The sequence below is a fragment of the Myiozetetes cayanensis genome, unplaced genomic scaffold, assembly GCF_022539395.1.
Source record: "Myiozetetes cayanensis isolate MyiCay16 unplaced genomic scaffold, myiCay2020 scf4, whole genome shotgun sequence".
Classification (NCBI taxonomy): Eukaryota; Metazoa; Chordata; class Aves; order Passeriformes; family Tyrannidae; genus Myiozetetes; species Myiozetetes cayanensis.
This window is the reverse complement of record NW_026087631.1, coordinates 19,479,032-19,495,025: the sequence shown is the minus strand read 5'-3', so window position 1 is coordinate 19,495,025 and position 15,994 is coordinate 19,479,032. Positions and strand designations below refer to the sequence as shown.

The following is a 15,994-nucleotide window of genomic DNA, read 5'->3' as shown; positions in this document are numbered from 1 at the left end:
ATAATTAACAAACTCGTTAACTCTTTGTGTCATGCTATAATGAACCCTGTAGTCATTTCGTTGGTTTCACTGATAAATGTTGTAACTGAAACCTTTTAAGTTTAAGGAGTTAGGGTTTTAGATCACAAAATAAATCTCAATGCTGGGTCAGATTTCTTAAAGCTTTTAATCAATAAGTTAGTCCAGTATTTGTTTCAGCTAGACTGTCTTTGAATTAGCTGAAAAGCTCCTTCTCTGCTTAGCTTTTAACACCACTTTTAAAACATAGAAATGATTGAATTTTCCCTGCTGAGAGATCACAAGTTGAGTGTAAAAGCACATGTGGTGAATGCAAACTGTTCCACTGCTCATAACACACTGGGCAGTTAAATCTGGGAAGAGAAGATTATGTTGGGGAAATAGTTTAATAACAGAAAGGAGAGTGGTGAAAATCAATTTGCTGTAACGAACAGGTGCGAGAAACACTGCTGGAGGACTTGAAATAATTTTTGCACTCTGGGATAGCTACTGCAGTTAATGTTTCAGTGCCTTGATTGTCATTGTGTATACATCAGGAGATGCATTGTCTTCCATAAAAGGCTAATCCAGCCTGTTCAATAGTAACAATTCTTTTGCCTTGAAACAGTGAAGTATCAGATTTTGCAGGACGAGAGACAAAAGGCTCCTTTGCTACTTCTCTGAATAAGATTACAGTTATCACATTTCTCCTTCATCAACATGCCCTTCGCTTCAGAGTAACTCTTTGTTAATGGAAGAGAAAGAGGATCTTTATGGTCTTCCATTATTAGTAGTTTTTATTTTCCTGATTCACATTGCTATTTAATACACATGACTTATGCTTCAGTCCCCTTCAGGATTTAGTTAAAAAGGTTACCTTTCAGTTAACTGAAACTTGAGGAGCCTTCTCAAAAAGTTCTATCCATAAGAAATATTAATAGTAATGAGAAAAAGAAATCATACCAGCTTTGAGAGTACTTTGTAGAACACTGTTGACTGGAAAACCTGAGATAACAGTCAAATGCATGTTTGTGTCTCTTAAAGCAGAAAAGCATAGTGGTTTAGAACTGGTGGTGAGGATAGGCCAGACAGTGATGGCACTGGTAGTCTTTCCTCACTGAGTGCTTCAGAAGAAAGATGGAAGCAATACTAGCAACTGAAATAAAAGCTTCTGGGTGATAGGTACATTGATATGGAGCAGTCATGTTGCTTCCAGGCTTTGTGTCCAAACTGAAGCATCTCAGTAGTGAGGAAAACCACAAGGTTTGCTGAATGAGATGCAGATGGCTCTCTTGTAGGATCATTCCTGAGGCACCTTTACTAGCAATTGAATCCTGCTGTAAGTAAATTAAGAGTCCTGTATGCTTCAGCTCATTAAGAGCACTGAATAGACAGCATGAATAGACACAAAATAGTATTTGGTATTTTGTATATTTAAATGCATTTTGCTACTTCCAGTGTGGAAGGAGGGTTTGTCTCTTTCAGCTTATTTTTCAGAAAGGAAAACAGTGAGGAATTTGTTCAGCTCCTGTGCGCAGAAGAAATACATTTAGGCATTCTTTGCATAACTGTGGGGAAGCAGGGGTTGCTAGCGTTCTCATTGTTCAGCTTATTTCTTAATCGCAGAATACAAGTTAACTGTGAAAACACTCTGTGAAAAATACCTACTGGAACTATGAAGAAATGGTCTGTGCTGTACTGGGTTCCCACACCAGATGCTTTTGAGCTTAATTTTGTTGAAGACACGTATACTATTGTTTCATACTGTTAAGTGCTCAGTAGCAACTGAGTGACTGATACTTTGTACATAGCCACAACTTCAGTGCCTGTTCTTCTTTAGAAATGTGGCTTAAAGTTGCCTGTCATTGTTGTTATTTCTTTTTTCCTTTTATGTATTTTGATCTGTGTTCTGAAAGCCTGTCTCTTATCTCTTCCCTGTGTGTATGTGTGTGCGTGTTCCAGTGACTTTATAACATGCAAGACACTGATGCCAGGGGGAGCTCCCCTGCATTCCTCCGGCCTCAGAATGGGAGCAGTCACAGGTCTTCGGGGTACATCCCAGGGAGAATTGCCCCTCTCCGTCCCCCGCCACCCTCACAGAGCCATGCTGCAGCTGAATTTACCTCGGCCAGACAAGAAGCCCGGACAAGACTTCCATCCCTACCAGTGGAGCAGCACCGCCGACAGGCAGAAGCCAACAGGCATAAAAATACTCTTATTTGCTTTGCCATTTCTAGCCTTTCACTTTTTGTTGCACTGGGGATTTTTTTGGGAATAGCTTCAAAATACGCTCCAGATGGTAAGTTTTTTTGCAAACAAAATCATCCTAGAAGTTGTACTACCTGTGATCATAACTCAATGATTCAGCATCAGGATTAGTGTTGAAAGTTAAGTGCAAAAATAGGACACTTATGTGCACTAATATGACACTTATTGCACTTAATATGCACTTAATATGACAGTGCAATTTTAACATTGAAGGAGGCAGTGTTTGGGGCAAAGATCAGCTCCTTTTTATGTTATCAGTGTCGTTTTTATTATGCATGATTTGATTTACTTACATGAAACAGGCATAGCAGTAAATAAAGATTACTGGTTGAGGGGAAAAAGACACGAATGTTTTATAAGCGTAATTATTTTTGTCTGCAGAAGTTGTCTTGTCAGTTCCTAAATTGTAGGCAAAATGAAATCCTTATCTGGGTAAGCAGTTAACTAAAGAAGATAATGAAAAAGCATTCAAGTAAAAACATTTAAAAACCTGGGAGAACCTCTACGAACTGTATGTGTTTGCTGTGTTTTTACACAAATTGGGCGGGGCCTTTTTTTGATCTATTAGCCTTGATTTTTTTTTTTTCTCCAGCTCATTTTAGAAAACTGAGCAACTTTTGTGGAATTTGGAGAATCTCTGAGGTGTGTCAGTGTCTGTAAAGCATGAACAACTGATGTGATTAACTGCTGATCACAAAGTGTATGTCACTCTGGCCAGTTACTCCTAAGAGTTGCTGTGAGGTGCAGTTGGTAGTATAGTTTGGAACATAGGTTGTTTTGGTTGTTTTGCTTGAATTTTTTTGGTATTTTTAAGGCAGAAGTCAGGTTTCTAAAAGCTAAACAGGATTTTGAATTGAAACTGTTGGCTATTGTAATAGCGTACTTAGACTTCTCAGTAGCTTTTGGTGTAGTAATTAGTAAGATGCAGTTTCTAAAGTCAATGCAACACAGGCTGAACAAATCAGGGAATCAGTTGAAGATTTCAGATGACAGTACAAAATGAATGCAAACATCCATCTGGACTGCTCTTGGTGGTAGCTTGCTATTACAAGCAGATTTCTTGGGTGAAGTTACTGAGTTTTCTTAATAATAATGAAGGAAAACAACAAAACCTTCAGGAGTAGTAAATGGAAGGTTATTCCTGTGTTGCGATCTGGATCACTGGTAATGGGTACATCTACTAGTACTTTGGTTACAGACACATTCACAGAAGTCTGAAGGGTGCCTCGCCCAGCTGACTCGTGAAGTACTTGAGGATGAAGTCATGCTCCTCTCAGTGGTGCTGAGTTAATGGACAGAAACTGATGCACAGTTAATGATCAGTTAACTGATCCACCTTAATATGAGAAAGAAATTCTCTGCTGTGTAGGTGACCATGCGCTGAAACAGGTTGCCCAGAGAGACTGCAGAGTCTCCCTCACCAGAGGTATTCAAGAACTTTCTGTGCTGTGAACTCTGAGATGGCCCTACTTGAGCAGGGAGATTGGACCAGATGATCCATTGTGGGCCTTTCCAACCTTACCCATTCTGTGATAATGTGAAATCCTGACACAAGAGAAACTCCTATAAGCAGCAAGGAAGGTGTGGTTGACGTGTAGTTGTTGGAGCAACTTCCCAAAAGTTCTCCAACAGGTTGAAACGTTAATACACTTAGTTCCAACACAAGCACATGCAGTACTGCAGCGAATGACATCAGTTCCAGTTAGGTGTGTTCTTCCTCAGCGCTAATTGGAAATGCATACTGTCAGTACTTATAATGGCTGTTTAAAACGCAGTGGAGGGAATGTGGCACTTTAATTGTAAGTAAATCCTAAACCAGAGGGAAAATAATAATCTGCATTCCTGTTCCTGCCTGTCAACTGGTTTCTTTTTTCCTCCTTGCTTTTATCATCCTGTCATCTCTTCTTCTAAGGAGTCCTGAACACAGGAAATCAGAAAGAGCACTGGAAATGCAGTTTTCTTCCCCATTTCCCTGGGCTTGTGCTGCACAGTCAGGATGACAAGTGGGGGAGGTTTTCAGTGAAAAGTTCTACTTTGCCCTTGCAGCTCTTGACTGGAGCTTGCCCAGGATAAACAGGATCCTCAGAAAATTCAGCTGCCCAACTGTGATAAACTTATGCTGAGCATAATATAACACTGATAACTTTTTCCCAGAGGCCTTAAAAACTCCAGACTGGGTGTCTAAGCAGGTAGAAAGTAACTATTTTACTATATCTTGAGAACTGTTTCCTGCCTGACTTTTCTCCTGCCAAGTTTCATGTGCTGGCTCCATGGAAAGTTCTAGAGTTTATTTTTTGTCAGGGTGTTTTCTTGTGGGTGGAGTGGTGTATTTTTCCTCAGTGATTTGCAAAAATTTCACTTCCTCCCCCCCTGCTATTAGAAGCAACAAAACCTTAAGGAGAGTTGGCCCATTTTTACAGAAAGCAGAGACTTGACTTGAAGTTTTTACATGAGTGGCTAAATTTAGCAGGTCATCACTACCTACTGGTTTCTGATCTATTCAGTTTTCATTTAACCTTAACCGTAGAGGCAGTGACTGTCGTCTGTAAGATGTAATCGATAATTTTGGAGGTAACATTGGTGAAGTTTTAAATACTTGATGTTTCCATGCAGCCCACTGCAATTGCTAAGGGAGAATTTCAAAATACTTCTGCTTAGCGAATCTGTTTGCCAAAAAGTTGATCCACCATGCCCCAGAAGCACGTTTGTGTTCCAGGAGTGCCTGTTTCTGATTCTGATGGCATTCTTGATGGATTGTAATGTACCATAGATATTAAAATTCTATTTCTTTTTAGTTACTGTGGTATACCTCCTCTTTCTGACTCAAAAGAAAAATCTACAGTCACTAGATCAGCTCCTGTGAATCACATTAAGCAGAAGTCATCAGGTTGCTGACTCATGGTTTCCTCACACTGCCCTTTGCTACCAGCCAGGAAATAAGTGTTTCTTCACAGTGCCTGTGTGTGTGGTATCTGGGGAAAAGGGGTTAGAGACTCTATGAGTCAGGCTGCAGGCTTGCCTTTATCTGGTGAGTGCTCAGCAGTCTTGCTAATTGCAAAGCTTCTTGCTTTTTGGCTTTACCTTATTGAATTACATTTTCCAAATGCTATCTTCATAGAATCCTCTCAAAAGATTTCATTTTGGTTTTCTTTTTGTATTGCTGCTTATATGTCTTTTGCCCTTTCTGCAGTTTGCTAATTTTTCTGCACTGGTAGTGAAATCTTGTGTATGTGAGTTTCCCAAGTTGTGAGGGATTTGATTAGTGGAGAGTTAACACTGAAGAAAAAACATTTCTGTCAGCAAAACTAAGGCTGGCTTGTGAAACTTGTGGCTAGGTTTTGCTTTCTTTACATTTTGCAAGAATGGACTATTGCTAATAGCTTTTTTTCTCTGAAGTTGCACTTAACACGTGTGGGTGTTTTTCTCCAGAAGATAGATTGTGAAAAGGCTATTCTGACTGTGACTTTCACTTGGGCTGCTAACATGTTTATTTTGGTGTCTTTTTAGTTGTCTTTTGCATACGAAAAAATATTTTTCATCTGACTTTTGGTAACATATTCCAAGGAATATACTTTCCTTTTTATGTGGTATGCTTGTGCTGCTGCATTACTCAGATGCTTAATATGCTAAAGACGTGTGTGTTGTCAATACTACATTACTGTAACTTCATCTGAAATCACACAAGCCTGTCACTTCCTGCTCCTGCCTCTCCTTTTCTGGCCTTGTAGCTTGGTGTTATTGCCTGTGTTGTGCCAGACCTTCAGTGGAGTTTCTGCAAGGATTGCATGTGTCTCTGCTCCTGTGTGGTTTGTAGCCTGATACTTAAGCCAACTTCCTAAGGGATACAAACCAATAAGTTTAAACCCAAATGTCTTGTCTCCCAGGAAACTTCTCTAACCAGTTAGATATTAATACTAAATATAATAAGGATGTATTGTCCCTCTTTTATCCGTTACCTGCAAACCTACACTGAAAGAATTGATTTGGGTGCTTGAAAGCGATAAGCCTTTCTGACACAGGGAAGAGACCTTGAGGGAGGTGAGATATTTTACAACCATGTCAGTTAGCCTTGGTAGCTGGCCTAAGACTTCCAGTGCTCAGTGTGACTGCTCTGCATCTGAATGCATCCTGCTTGCCTCTTCTCATCTATTACAGGTGATATAGCAAATAAGAAAAAATCAGATGGAGTTCAAAAGTATCTATTGTCAACAGTGTGTGGTTTAATACAGTGTAAGAATGCCTTTCGAGCCTTGAGAGTTTAGCCACCTTTCAGATGTCTTTCTGGCTACTCAGATACAAACGGTAGTGTCAGTGGCTGCAGTGTTGTAACCATGGAATGAGGTGGGAATCCTTTGTGGGTGACTGGCTCTCTTATTTTTGTTCATCCTAATGATGCCTTGATTGATGTGATGGTGTTTTGTTTTTGAAAAGTTATATTTCACATTGTTTTGCAGAGAATTGTCCTGATCAGAATCCTCGTCTTAAAAACTGGAGCCCTGGAAAAGATCCTGAAAAACGAGTTTTTATCAAAAAAGGGGATTTGTTTCGTCTGAACTCAGATGCTACAGTACACTCTATAGTTATACAGGATGGAGGTATGAAATAGCAAGATAAACACCATGCTTCAGTGTTCTGCATATTTTTTACTTTTGTGATTACATAAAAATATATTGGAAATTTAAGTTGCAGCTTACTGACCAGTTGCTGTGCTTTTACTTTTTAGCCTGCTACCAGGTCAGGTATGTCATTCAAAAGATGAATGAACACTGTAGTGTGTTTTCAGTGCAGCAGTGATATAGTTTTCTGTGCAATATATAGTAAAGAAAAAAATTTGTTTAGTAGCCTTCTTTGTCCAAGATCTATTTGTCTTCTGTTGATACCTGTTGTATATTAGTAAATCCTACTAAAATGGCAGAAAATAATTAGGAATAAACCAAGCAAATTCTTACAAAGATAAATCACAATTGGTAACAGTTACTTTACCAAATATTCATAAATAAATATAAGAACATAACAGCTTAATTCATGGTTGTGGAAATAATAAATCTGTAATTTTTCTGTTGTTCCTATTGCAGAAGTTTTTTGAGTCTATCTGAATTTTGCTTTGACACATAGAAATACTTTCTTTCCTTTAGGTTTACTTGTTTTTGCTGATGATAAAGAAGGTTCTAAAAATATTACCTTGAGAACTCGATTTATCCTGATAAAGGATGGTGGAATGCTTCATGTTGGAGCAGAGAAATGCCGCTATAAGTCCAAAGCAACTATTATTTTGTATGGGAAATCAAATGAAGGTGCTGATATGCTAGAATTTGGTGAAAAATTTATTGGTGTGGGCCCTGAAGGAACACTGGAGTTGCACGGGCACCAGAAGGTGTCATGGACTTTTCTGTCAAAGACTTTGTATTTCTCAGGGCTGGCCTATGGTCCTTATACATTTAAAAAGAATTTTTCCCGAGGACTAAATGTTAGAGTGATCGATCAGGACACAGCAGAGGTTTTGGAAGTGCTGAAGTTTGATACTCACGAATTTTCAGAAGAAAGCTTGAAGCTCCAGAACTTATTGAAAAATAGAAGTCCTGGTCGCATTATTGCTATTGCTGTAGGAGATTCGGCTGCTAAAAATCTACTGGAGGAAACCAGAGTGACTATTCAAAATCTTTTGGGAAGTAAGTTTGTCAGAGGATTAAGTTACAGGTAAATAATTTATTTTCCCTTTTGTGCTAAGTAAAGATGAGATGCAGATTTGGAGGATTCGTTAAATTGACAGTCTGTTCATAAAGTTTTCAGAGAATTCTCAAGTTTTGCATAGTGCTGCAGTAATAGTACTCAGTGATATAGTGCAGAGACTGATAGTTACAGATATTTGTGTGACAGGTTTTATTACTTACTTGTAATTGCTCTCTTTCACTGTTCTTTACAGAAATTAAAACTGGGTGCAGCAAGCATTTTTCTCTCATTCTAAGACACAGGTGGGAAAGAGCTTCTAGGTGGAGCTTTTAATGTCTATGACTTTAGAGAAGCAAGGAATGGAACTAAGTGATCTTTAAGGTCTCACCTACCCAAGCCATTCTGTGATTCTAAGGGATGCTAATCCCGGGTATCAAATGCCGTCTTACTCATACTCCTGCGCTGTTGAAAGTACATTACTCCTCCACTGATCTGCAAAGGAACTGATCTTGGAATTTTTTTGTAATTGAAGTGCACTTATAAGGTCTTTCTGTATCTTTTGACCATTCTTTTCAGTTGGTCAGGATTTGGGTGGTGAGATGGTAGTAGTTATAACAGGAATTATTAAAGCAGGAAACTTAAACTGCTGTGCTGTTCATTTAGTTGTTGCAAAGGACTTTTTGCAGTGCATGTTTTGAACTTGGCTTGTGCTGCAGAGGGTTGTTCACAGTACTCTGGGCACACAAAGCAATGTACCCAGGTGACCAAGAAGGCAAATAGCATCCTGGCTTGTATCAGCAATAGTGTGACCAGCAGGACCTGATTGTCCCTCTGTACTGAGCACTGGTGAGGTCACACCTCGAGTTGTGTGTCCAGTTCTGGGCCTCTCACAACCAGAAAGACATTGAGATGCTGCAACTTGTCGAGAAAAGGACAATGAAGCTGATGAAGGGTCTAGAGAGTAATGCGTATGAGAAGCAGCTGAGGTAGATGGGGGTGTTTAGCTTGGAGAAAAGGAGGCTCAGGGTAAACCCTACCACTGTCTACAACAATCAGAAAAGAGGCTGTTAGCTAGGTGGGGTTGGTCTCTTCTCCTAAGCAGCTAGTGACAGGACAAGAGGACTTAATTTCAAGCTGCATCAGGGGAGGTTCAGGAATTCAGCAGGAATTTCTTCATGGAAGAGATTGTTAAGCATTGGAATGGACTGCCCAGGGAGTTGGGAGGATGTCCAGGTACCCCTGGAGTTGCTCAAGAAATGAGCCGTGATCTAGTTGACAAGGTGGTGATTGGTCACAGGTTGGACATGATGATCTTCGAGGTTTTTCCCAGCCTAAATCATTCTAGGATTCTGTGTTGGTGATACAAGGGAAAGTAGACCCAGTCTCCTAAGTGACTGTCAGTCCGTTCTTCAGCTTCCATTGAGGTGGTGTTGTATAACCTCGCTATATTGTCCAGTATTTTCCAGGAAATTTGTCATTTAGTTTTTCTGTTCTATTCTTATCCCTCACTAGACCCTGACATCTGGATTCCTGTTAGTTTCCTCCCTAAGCTTTGGCAGAGGCAAGCTGGCGTGTCAGTCAGGATGGCATGTTCTGACCTCAGTTCCTGTCAGGAACACATTTATGTCACTGGCTGTGTAAGGGTGGGGTCATGGGTTGGAAAGCACTTGCAGTGCTGTCTCTGAAGCAGTTTGGTCAGAGGTGCCAAGACCTGGATGTCCTGTAGAAGAGCACCACTTCTGAAAGCAGCAAAGCCCCTGCGGCTTCAGGTTGTTCAGGTTGTGGTGCAGCCTACCCGACCTGTCCTGAGAGGTGTAGATTTGTGGGGTTTGTCTCTGCCTGTGACCTCCACACAGTTTGTCTGAAATGAGGAGCTTCTTCATCCTGCAACTGGGAAGAAGCAGCCTTTTTCCTTCTCTGCTGAACTGATTCTTGTCTGTTTTCCGTAGTCAGTAAAGGCTCTCTAAGCACATAAAATTGTTTTGTTCTGCTGTGGAAGATGGGCGAGAAGCTCTCCCTGATGGCTCACTGAGGGTCGTTTTGTTAAACCTGTAAAGCTAGTGAAGAAGATTTCAGCATGGAGGTGAATACTCCATTACATCCCTCTCTCCTTCTACCTCTTCCTGCAAAATAACATGCATCAAAATATCTTTATCTTTATTTTAAATGTTGATATGTGAAACATTCAGATTGTTTGCTGCTGCTGCTGAAAAGCTGACCTGATATGTAGTATTCCTATGAACATGTTAATGAATCCCAATCAACAAAAATAGCAAGAGGGGACTGAAATAAAGGCAACAGGATCTAAGGTTTAATATCTGGTTTTAATATCTGCCTTTAAATCAATCATTAGCAACGGACTGTAGTCCAGATAGCTGACACTGTTTTCATTTAGAGTGAATGATTCAACTTTAATGATGCAAAATTGTCCAGCTTTTTAATAGATGATCTTGACTGCTTCCTCTATACACATGATTATGGCATTACAGAGGACAGCAAAATAGACTTGTTTTTTTGAACTTGGTGGCAGCTTTCTGTGGTGCACTGAGCAGAGCCATAAGAAGGGCAGTACATCTAGGGCAGTTCACTGCTCTGTGCTGGTGCTCAGCCAAGTAGGTGTCCAGTTGAGGGATGGACCAGGGAGGGATGAAAAACAACAACCCTAGGTCTCAGGCTTCAGAAATTTTGATCTCTTGTGCAAAGGTTGTGTAACAGCCTGTGGTTCCTTTTCTGGATCTGAGCATCCTGAAAGATTCAGAAGCTATTACCTGTCCAACACAGTAGCCAATGCCAATGGATGCTGTTGGCTGTGTCCATCTCTCCTGGCCTGATGAACATGTGGTCCCCTGGGAGGCGTGGTCACTCCTTTGGGGTGCTGCTGACTGACGGCAGCAGGCCATGGCAGGAATGTTGGCACTGGCTTCTGGTCTTCCTGTGCCCTACTAATGCTTTTTGGGAATAGGATCCTGTGTTGCTTTTGTTGCTCATCTCTAGTGATTTTGCTTTTGGAAAAAAGTGTATCCTGTTGAAAATTTTACTAAAAATGTATATGGAACTCTTCTCCAGTGACAGCTCTTTTATTTGTGAATTTATATATAGGACATCCACTTATTATAACAATTTTTCTTTTCAATGAAGTCTGCCCATTTTCATCTACATTTTGAAGTTGCGTTTTAAAATTAATTTAGAAGAGCAGACAAAAAAGTTTTTTGACTTTGGTGCTCCTTATGTTTTCCTGTTTTTGTGAAGAATTGTTAAGGGCCATTATATTTAAACATTTACTTTTGATTTTCACAGGCAAGCCTGGGCTTTAGTTGGTGTTATAGGTGGTGGAAATTCTTCCTGTAATGAATCAGTGAGAAACTATGAAAACCACAGCACTGGTGGGAAAGCTCTTGCTCAGAAAGAGTTTTTCACAGTGGACGGTCAGAAGTTTGTTGTGAGAGCTTACAGCGAATGGAATGATGGTAGGAAAGTGTTTTCTGAAATGCTACAGTTGGAGAAGAAGAAAAATATTGTATATGCTTTTTTTTCTTTTTTTGCTAGAGCTATTGGTTGCGATTTAAATTTTTGAATGCTACTGTAAGTTGTTTTTTGCTTGCTGTGGATGAAATATGAGGACACAGTTCTTCAGTGCTACCTCTTTTCTCAATCTGTTTGTATAGAGTATCTGAGCATTATCATATTGTGTTAACTTTTTAGTATATCTAAATAGAGATAGGAGTGTTATAAATGCTGATTTTTTTAAAATTTTATTTTAGTATTTTTTCAACCATGTATATTTTAAATCTAAGCTTTTGAGATATTGATTATGGTGCTAAAAAAGAAAACTTGATAGAAGCCAAGAGAAATGTTTTATTCTTGCTACAATTTTCTCTTGCTGTTTGAATGCTGAAGTTTAGGCAGCTGTTCTCATACAAAGTTGAATCTGCTATAAAAAGCTAGAAGGCCTATCACTTATTTTATCCTTTAATCATTTTTTAAACTTAAGGTATCTTTGATCTGAGGTTTTTGTGGGTAGTTATCTCTTTCTGGTTTTAGAATTACTAAGCAGTGTAGCGTTTTCCTCACAAGAATTTTTTTATGGTAGTCATGTATTTATCTGTTAAGCAATTAAACCATTAGGTACTACCCTTTTACTGTTCATTATGACCCTATGAAAATGTACTGACTTGTATTTAGGTGGATTTTTTTAAAAAATATATCTTTTACTTATTGGTGCTGTAGAGTTAAGTTCAAGCGTTAGCAGAAGCAGCTGAACTTGTGCACATCCATCATAAGCCAGTGAAATACCATATGTGTGTAATTTAGTCTGCCACATTGTTCTATTAGTTGTGCTTAAAAAAAAAAAAAGTTCCTCTACTTTTTTTTCCAGGGCCTTGATTACATCTGCAGAGTTTAAAATGGCAAATGTCACTTGAAACAAGCAGAGGTAGCTGGACCTACAAATTGTTGCCATATGATATTAGTTGTTTGGTTTGTTTTTTGTTTGTTTTTTTTTTTTAAATCACAGATTTTTCCTGTTGCTGTTAGTTCTGCCTTTTCCCTTTGTTTCATTTGAGAGCAAATAAATAAGCAGGCTGTAGAGGTATGTCACACTAGCTTGTTTAAGGTCAGAGTTGTAGTTTAGAGGGCTTTGGAGCTTGCGAAATCTCATACATATTTTATTAGTATCTACTTGAGAATGGTTTCATATGAAATTGAATATAATCTTACATTGTGTTTACTTTTTTTCTTTTGAATTAGGTGTCCCAGTTTCAGGCTTCCAGGTGGAAGCAGTAGGTGGAGTAATACTGAATCTTCTGGATGATGCTAGTAGTTGGGAACCTGGAGATCGGATTGTGGTTGCAAGCACAGACTATTCAATGTATCAGACAGAGGAATTCACCCTTCTTCCCTGCCCAGAATGTACCAAGCATCAGGTTAAAGTCAAAGGTATGAGAGCAGTCCCCACTTGAAGGCCTGTGTGAAATATATATTTGTGCATGAGCAGTCCCCTGCAATGGCAGCAGTAAAGAACAGCCTTTTCACATATCTCTGTGTGGCTTTGTTGCCATATACACAAATGTGCAATTCTCCTTGCTGCAAAATGACTCTATATAATGTCAGGTCTGCCTCGCAGCTTACTGTATTAACTTTTCTTTCTCATGTCTTCCCAGGCTTGTTGAATGCCTTAGTTTTTTCCAAGAGGATTATGCTTGTTTTCCTTCTTTTACTTCTTTCTGTCTTTTCAGAAGTTCTCTTTATATGTGCTTAAATAGCTGTTATAATTATTACCATTTCCTTTGCCTTTAGTGTCCTTCCCATCTTTTGAACTGTTATCATTATAACTTTCTCTGTTGTTATTAAAAAAGGAGAAATTAAAAAAAGGAAGAAAAAAGAAAATTGCAATCTTTGAACCTGCACCTTTTTAATTTTTTCTCCATTTCCTCAGTCTCCTCTCCACCCCTCACCAACAAAATGGTTATAAAATAAGTGTCCCTTCCAAGACTCTGCTCACACAGGATATCCCTGAGTGGTTGCAATCTGTTTTCCTTTGGGTGTGATGCACACCAAATGGTTGTGTGTGTTGTTGGCCATTTCCTTTTTATTATCTGAGTCATTCTGCTTGACATCACAAGAGCTTCCCAGGGGACTGGTTTGCCAGCTATGCTGACGCCTGTGTTTTCCTTCTGCTGCTTCACACCAGCTCCATGCCCTCCTTCTTGATGGTCCTCCAACTTCTCATCTGGAGCTTTCCCTCTCACCCCTTCTGGTGGGGTGCAACATCAGTTAGTAGCGCAGACTAATGAGAAGTGTTTTTGCAGTGTTAGTCTTTTAAAGGTTTTTAAAAAACTTGTGTTCACAAGATTTACAATATCGCATAAAATACAAAATCTTGGTTCTTTTTGAAAACAAATCCTATCTAAACTATTTATAGATCTTTAAAAGATGTTAAAGGAAGTGAACTTGCCCATTTGTTTGGGTTTTTTTCACCCTCAGGATGAAAAACTTTGTCACAGTTGCATATACAATTTTAAAAAATCCCCCCAAAACCCTACATATTAGTTCTGTGAAGAAAGAATTTTATGTGGAATGGTAAACTTGACATGCTGAAGAATATTTCATTTTTTTTAAATAATTTCCTGAATTTTTTGCTAAGCTTTTAGCTAGTTTCACCTCTTTGTAGTAGGAAACCTAAAAAGTATTGTGTTGTAGAAGCCCTAGTTGCTCTTTCTTCACTTGATTTATATTTGATAGTCAAATCTAGGGGAAAACAATAGGTAAGCCTTCAGGGAGAGGAGTGCAGTCCCATTTGCAGACATCGTTTGTCTTTTTAAATCCTCAACAGCAGGTACAGGGTTAATATCATTCTTAGTTTTGCTTCTGTGATAGTTTAGGGTTTTCCTTCTGTAAGCTTTGAAGGGATAGTGACAGTCTGTATTCAGCAACTAATAAATACATTTTTTAAGGTTTACATGACTAGATAACTTTCTCATTTCAAATAAGACATTGATTGGGTTTAGGAAGAACAGTAGGAAGAACTTCTCTTTCCTAGTATTAGTTTATGAATACTCAAAATAGCTATCTAGGAAAGAGGAAACTTACGTAGGAAAGCAGATCCTTTTTTGTTTTAGGAGAGGATGAATACAGTATTTTTCTAAAGGTGTTTGGGCCTCATTTTCAGTTCTTAATTTGTCTTTGAGACAGATTAAGTAGCCAGCATCTTTTTTTCTTTTAGAGCAAGTGTGTGTCTACATTTCACTAAAAGTTTTTTAAATACGTGTGATTAATTTAAACTTTTCTTTGTTTTTTTTTTTTCCTATCCTGTTCACAAACTGAAATTAAGACACATTTGCACATTTGCAAATAAAATGTTGATATTTGTTTAGGATTAGTTTCTTATTAATATAAAAGATACATCTACTATAACAAAAGCTAAGAGAACAGTGTGGTAAGAAGAATGCCTGGGTTTTGTTGCTATGTTTAACTTGCTTATTTATATAAGTTGGTTCTGGTTTTAATCAGTGACGACTTTTTTTCTTTTTTTCCCCCCTTCAAAACTTTTGTTGAACAGAAAATCCTCAGTTTCCTCATGTAGGAGAAGTTATTGATGGAGTGGACATGAGAGCAGAAGTTGGAGTTCTTACAAGAAATATCTTAATAAAGGGAGAGACAGAAGATACCTGCTACCGTGAAAAGGAGTGTCAGTTCTTTAGTTATGATACGTTTGGTGGACATATCAAGGTTTGAAAAACATTTTAAAGTAATTTTCTGTCATGTAAAGGCACATTAAGGACAAAAAAAATAATGTTAAACTTTAATGTATTTGAAAACATCAATTCACACAGTTACTTTGTGTAGAAATGACTTTGTTCTCAGCTTTCCCAAAAGTAGAGTTTGCTCCTCAAGACTTGTTCTGCAGAATTGGAGGAAGGGATATCAATGCACAGGTGTTATAGAAATATCCAGCAAGTATTGCAATGTTTTGTGGCAGGTGTTAAACCTTAAAAGTGATGTCCATGTATGTGCATCCAGTTATATTACAGAATAAAGTTTGATCTCTCTCTTATCTCTTATTCCTCCTTTCACTGCCTTCTTCCCTCCCCAAGTGTTGAACACTGAATCCTAAATATCTGCCTCATCTGAAACTGGTCACTAGAGAGACCTGGAGGGAAAAGAAACTGTGTTGGACCATGGGGTTTTATATTTAATTTTTTTAAAATTTGAAAATACTAAGGTTGTATAAAGGAAACTGCTTCTGATTTCTTGTATTGTAAACATAAAGCTGAGGGAAAGTAGTATTATAGAAACTAAAATTTAAACTTGTGTTCACTTACATTTTTAGAGGAAAGGTTTGAGCAGCAGTGCTTCACTGATGCTAGAGAAGTTTGAGGCCTCATATTTTAATTGCTAATGTATTTGGGCTCATTATGTGGTCATCACAGTTTAAATCTCTTTCTAATGTATTTGAATGCAGATTTTAATTTTACAGTGGTGGACATAATAGTGAGAAAGAAAATATGCCCTTTCCCTACTGTGTGGCAGCTTTTGTTTTGTAGAAGTAGGTGGACTCAAG

At 38.6% G+C, this 15,994-nt stretch overlaps 1 protein-coding gene across 7 annotated transcripts in view; it reads left to right on the top strand.

Moving 5' to 3' along the window:
* Positions 1–15,994, top strand: part of CEMIP2 (cell migration inducing hyaluronidase 2) — a 52,443-nt gene that overhangs the window by 15,059 nt on the left and 21,390 nt on the right. For 6 of the 7 annotated variants that reach the window (XM_050328979.1, XM_050328978.1, XM_050328981.1 and 3 more), the window contains exons 2-7: positions 1,960–2,296; positions 6,720–6,860; positions 7,401–7,962; positions 11,233–11,402; positions 12,682–12,870; positions 14,993–15,162. In XM_050328979.1, the coding sequence (XP_050184936.1) occupies positions 1,972–2,296; positions 6,720–6,860; positions 7,401–7,962; positions 11,233–11,402; positions 12,682–12,870; positions 14,993–15,162 (1,557 nt within the window). In that variant the 5' untranslated portion in view covers positions 1,960–1,971. Of the gene's footprint in view, positions 1–1,959; positions 2,297–6,719; positions 6,861–7,400; positions 7,963–9,735; positions 10,019–11,232; positions 11,403–12,681; positions 12,871–14,992; positions 15,163–15,994 lie in introns of those variants that run through there. The other variant, XM_050328985.1, reaches the window with a different exon arrangement.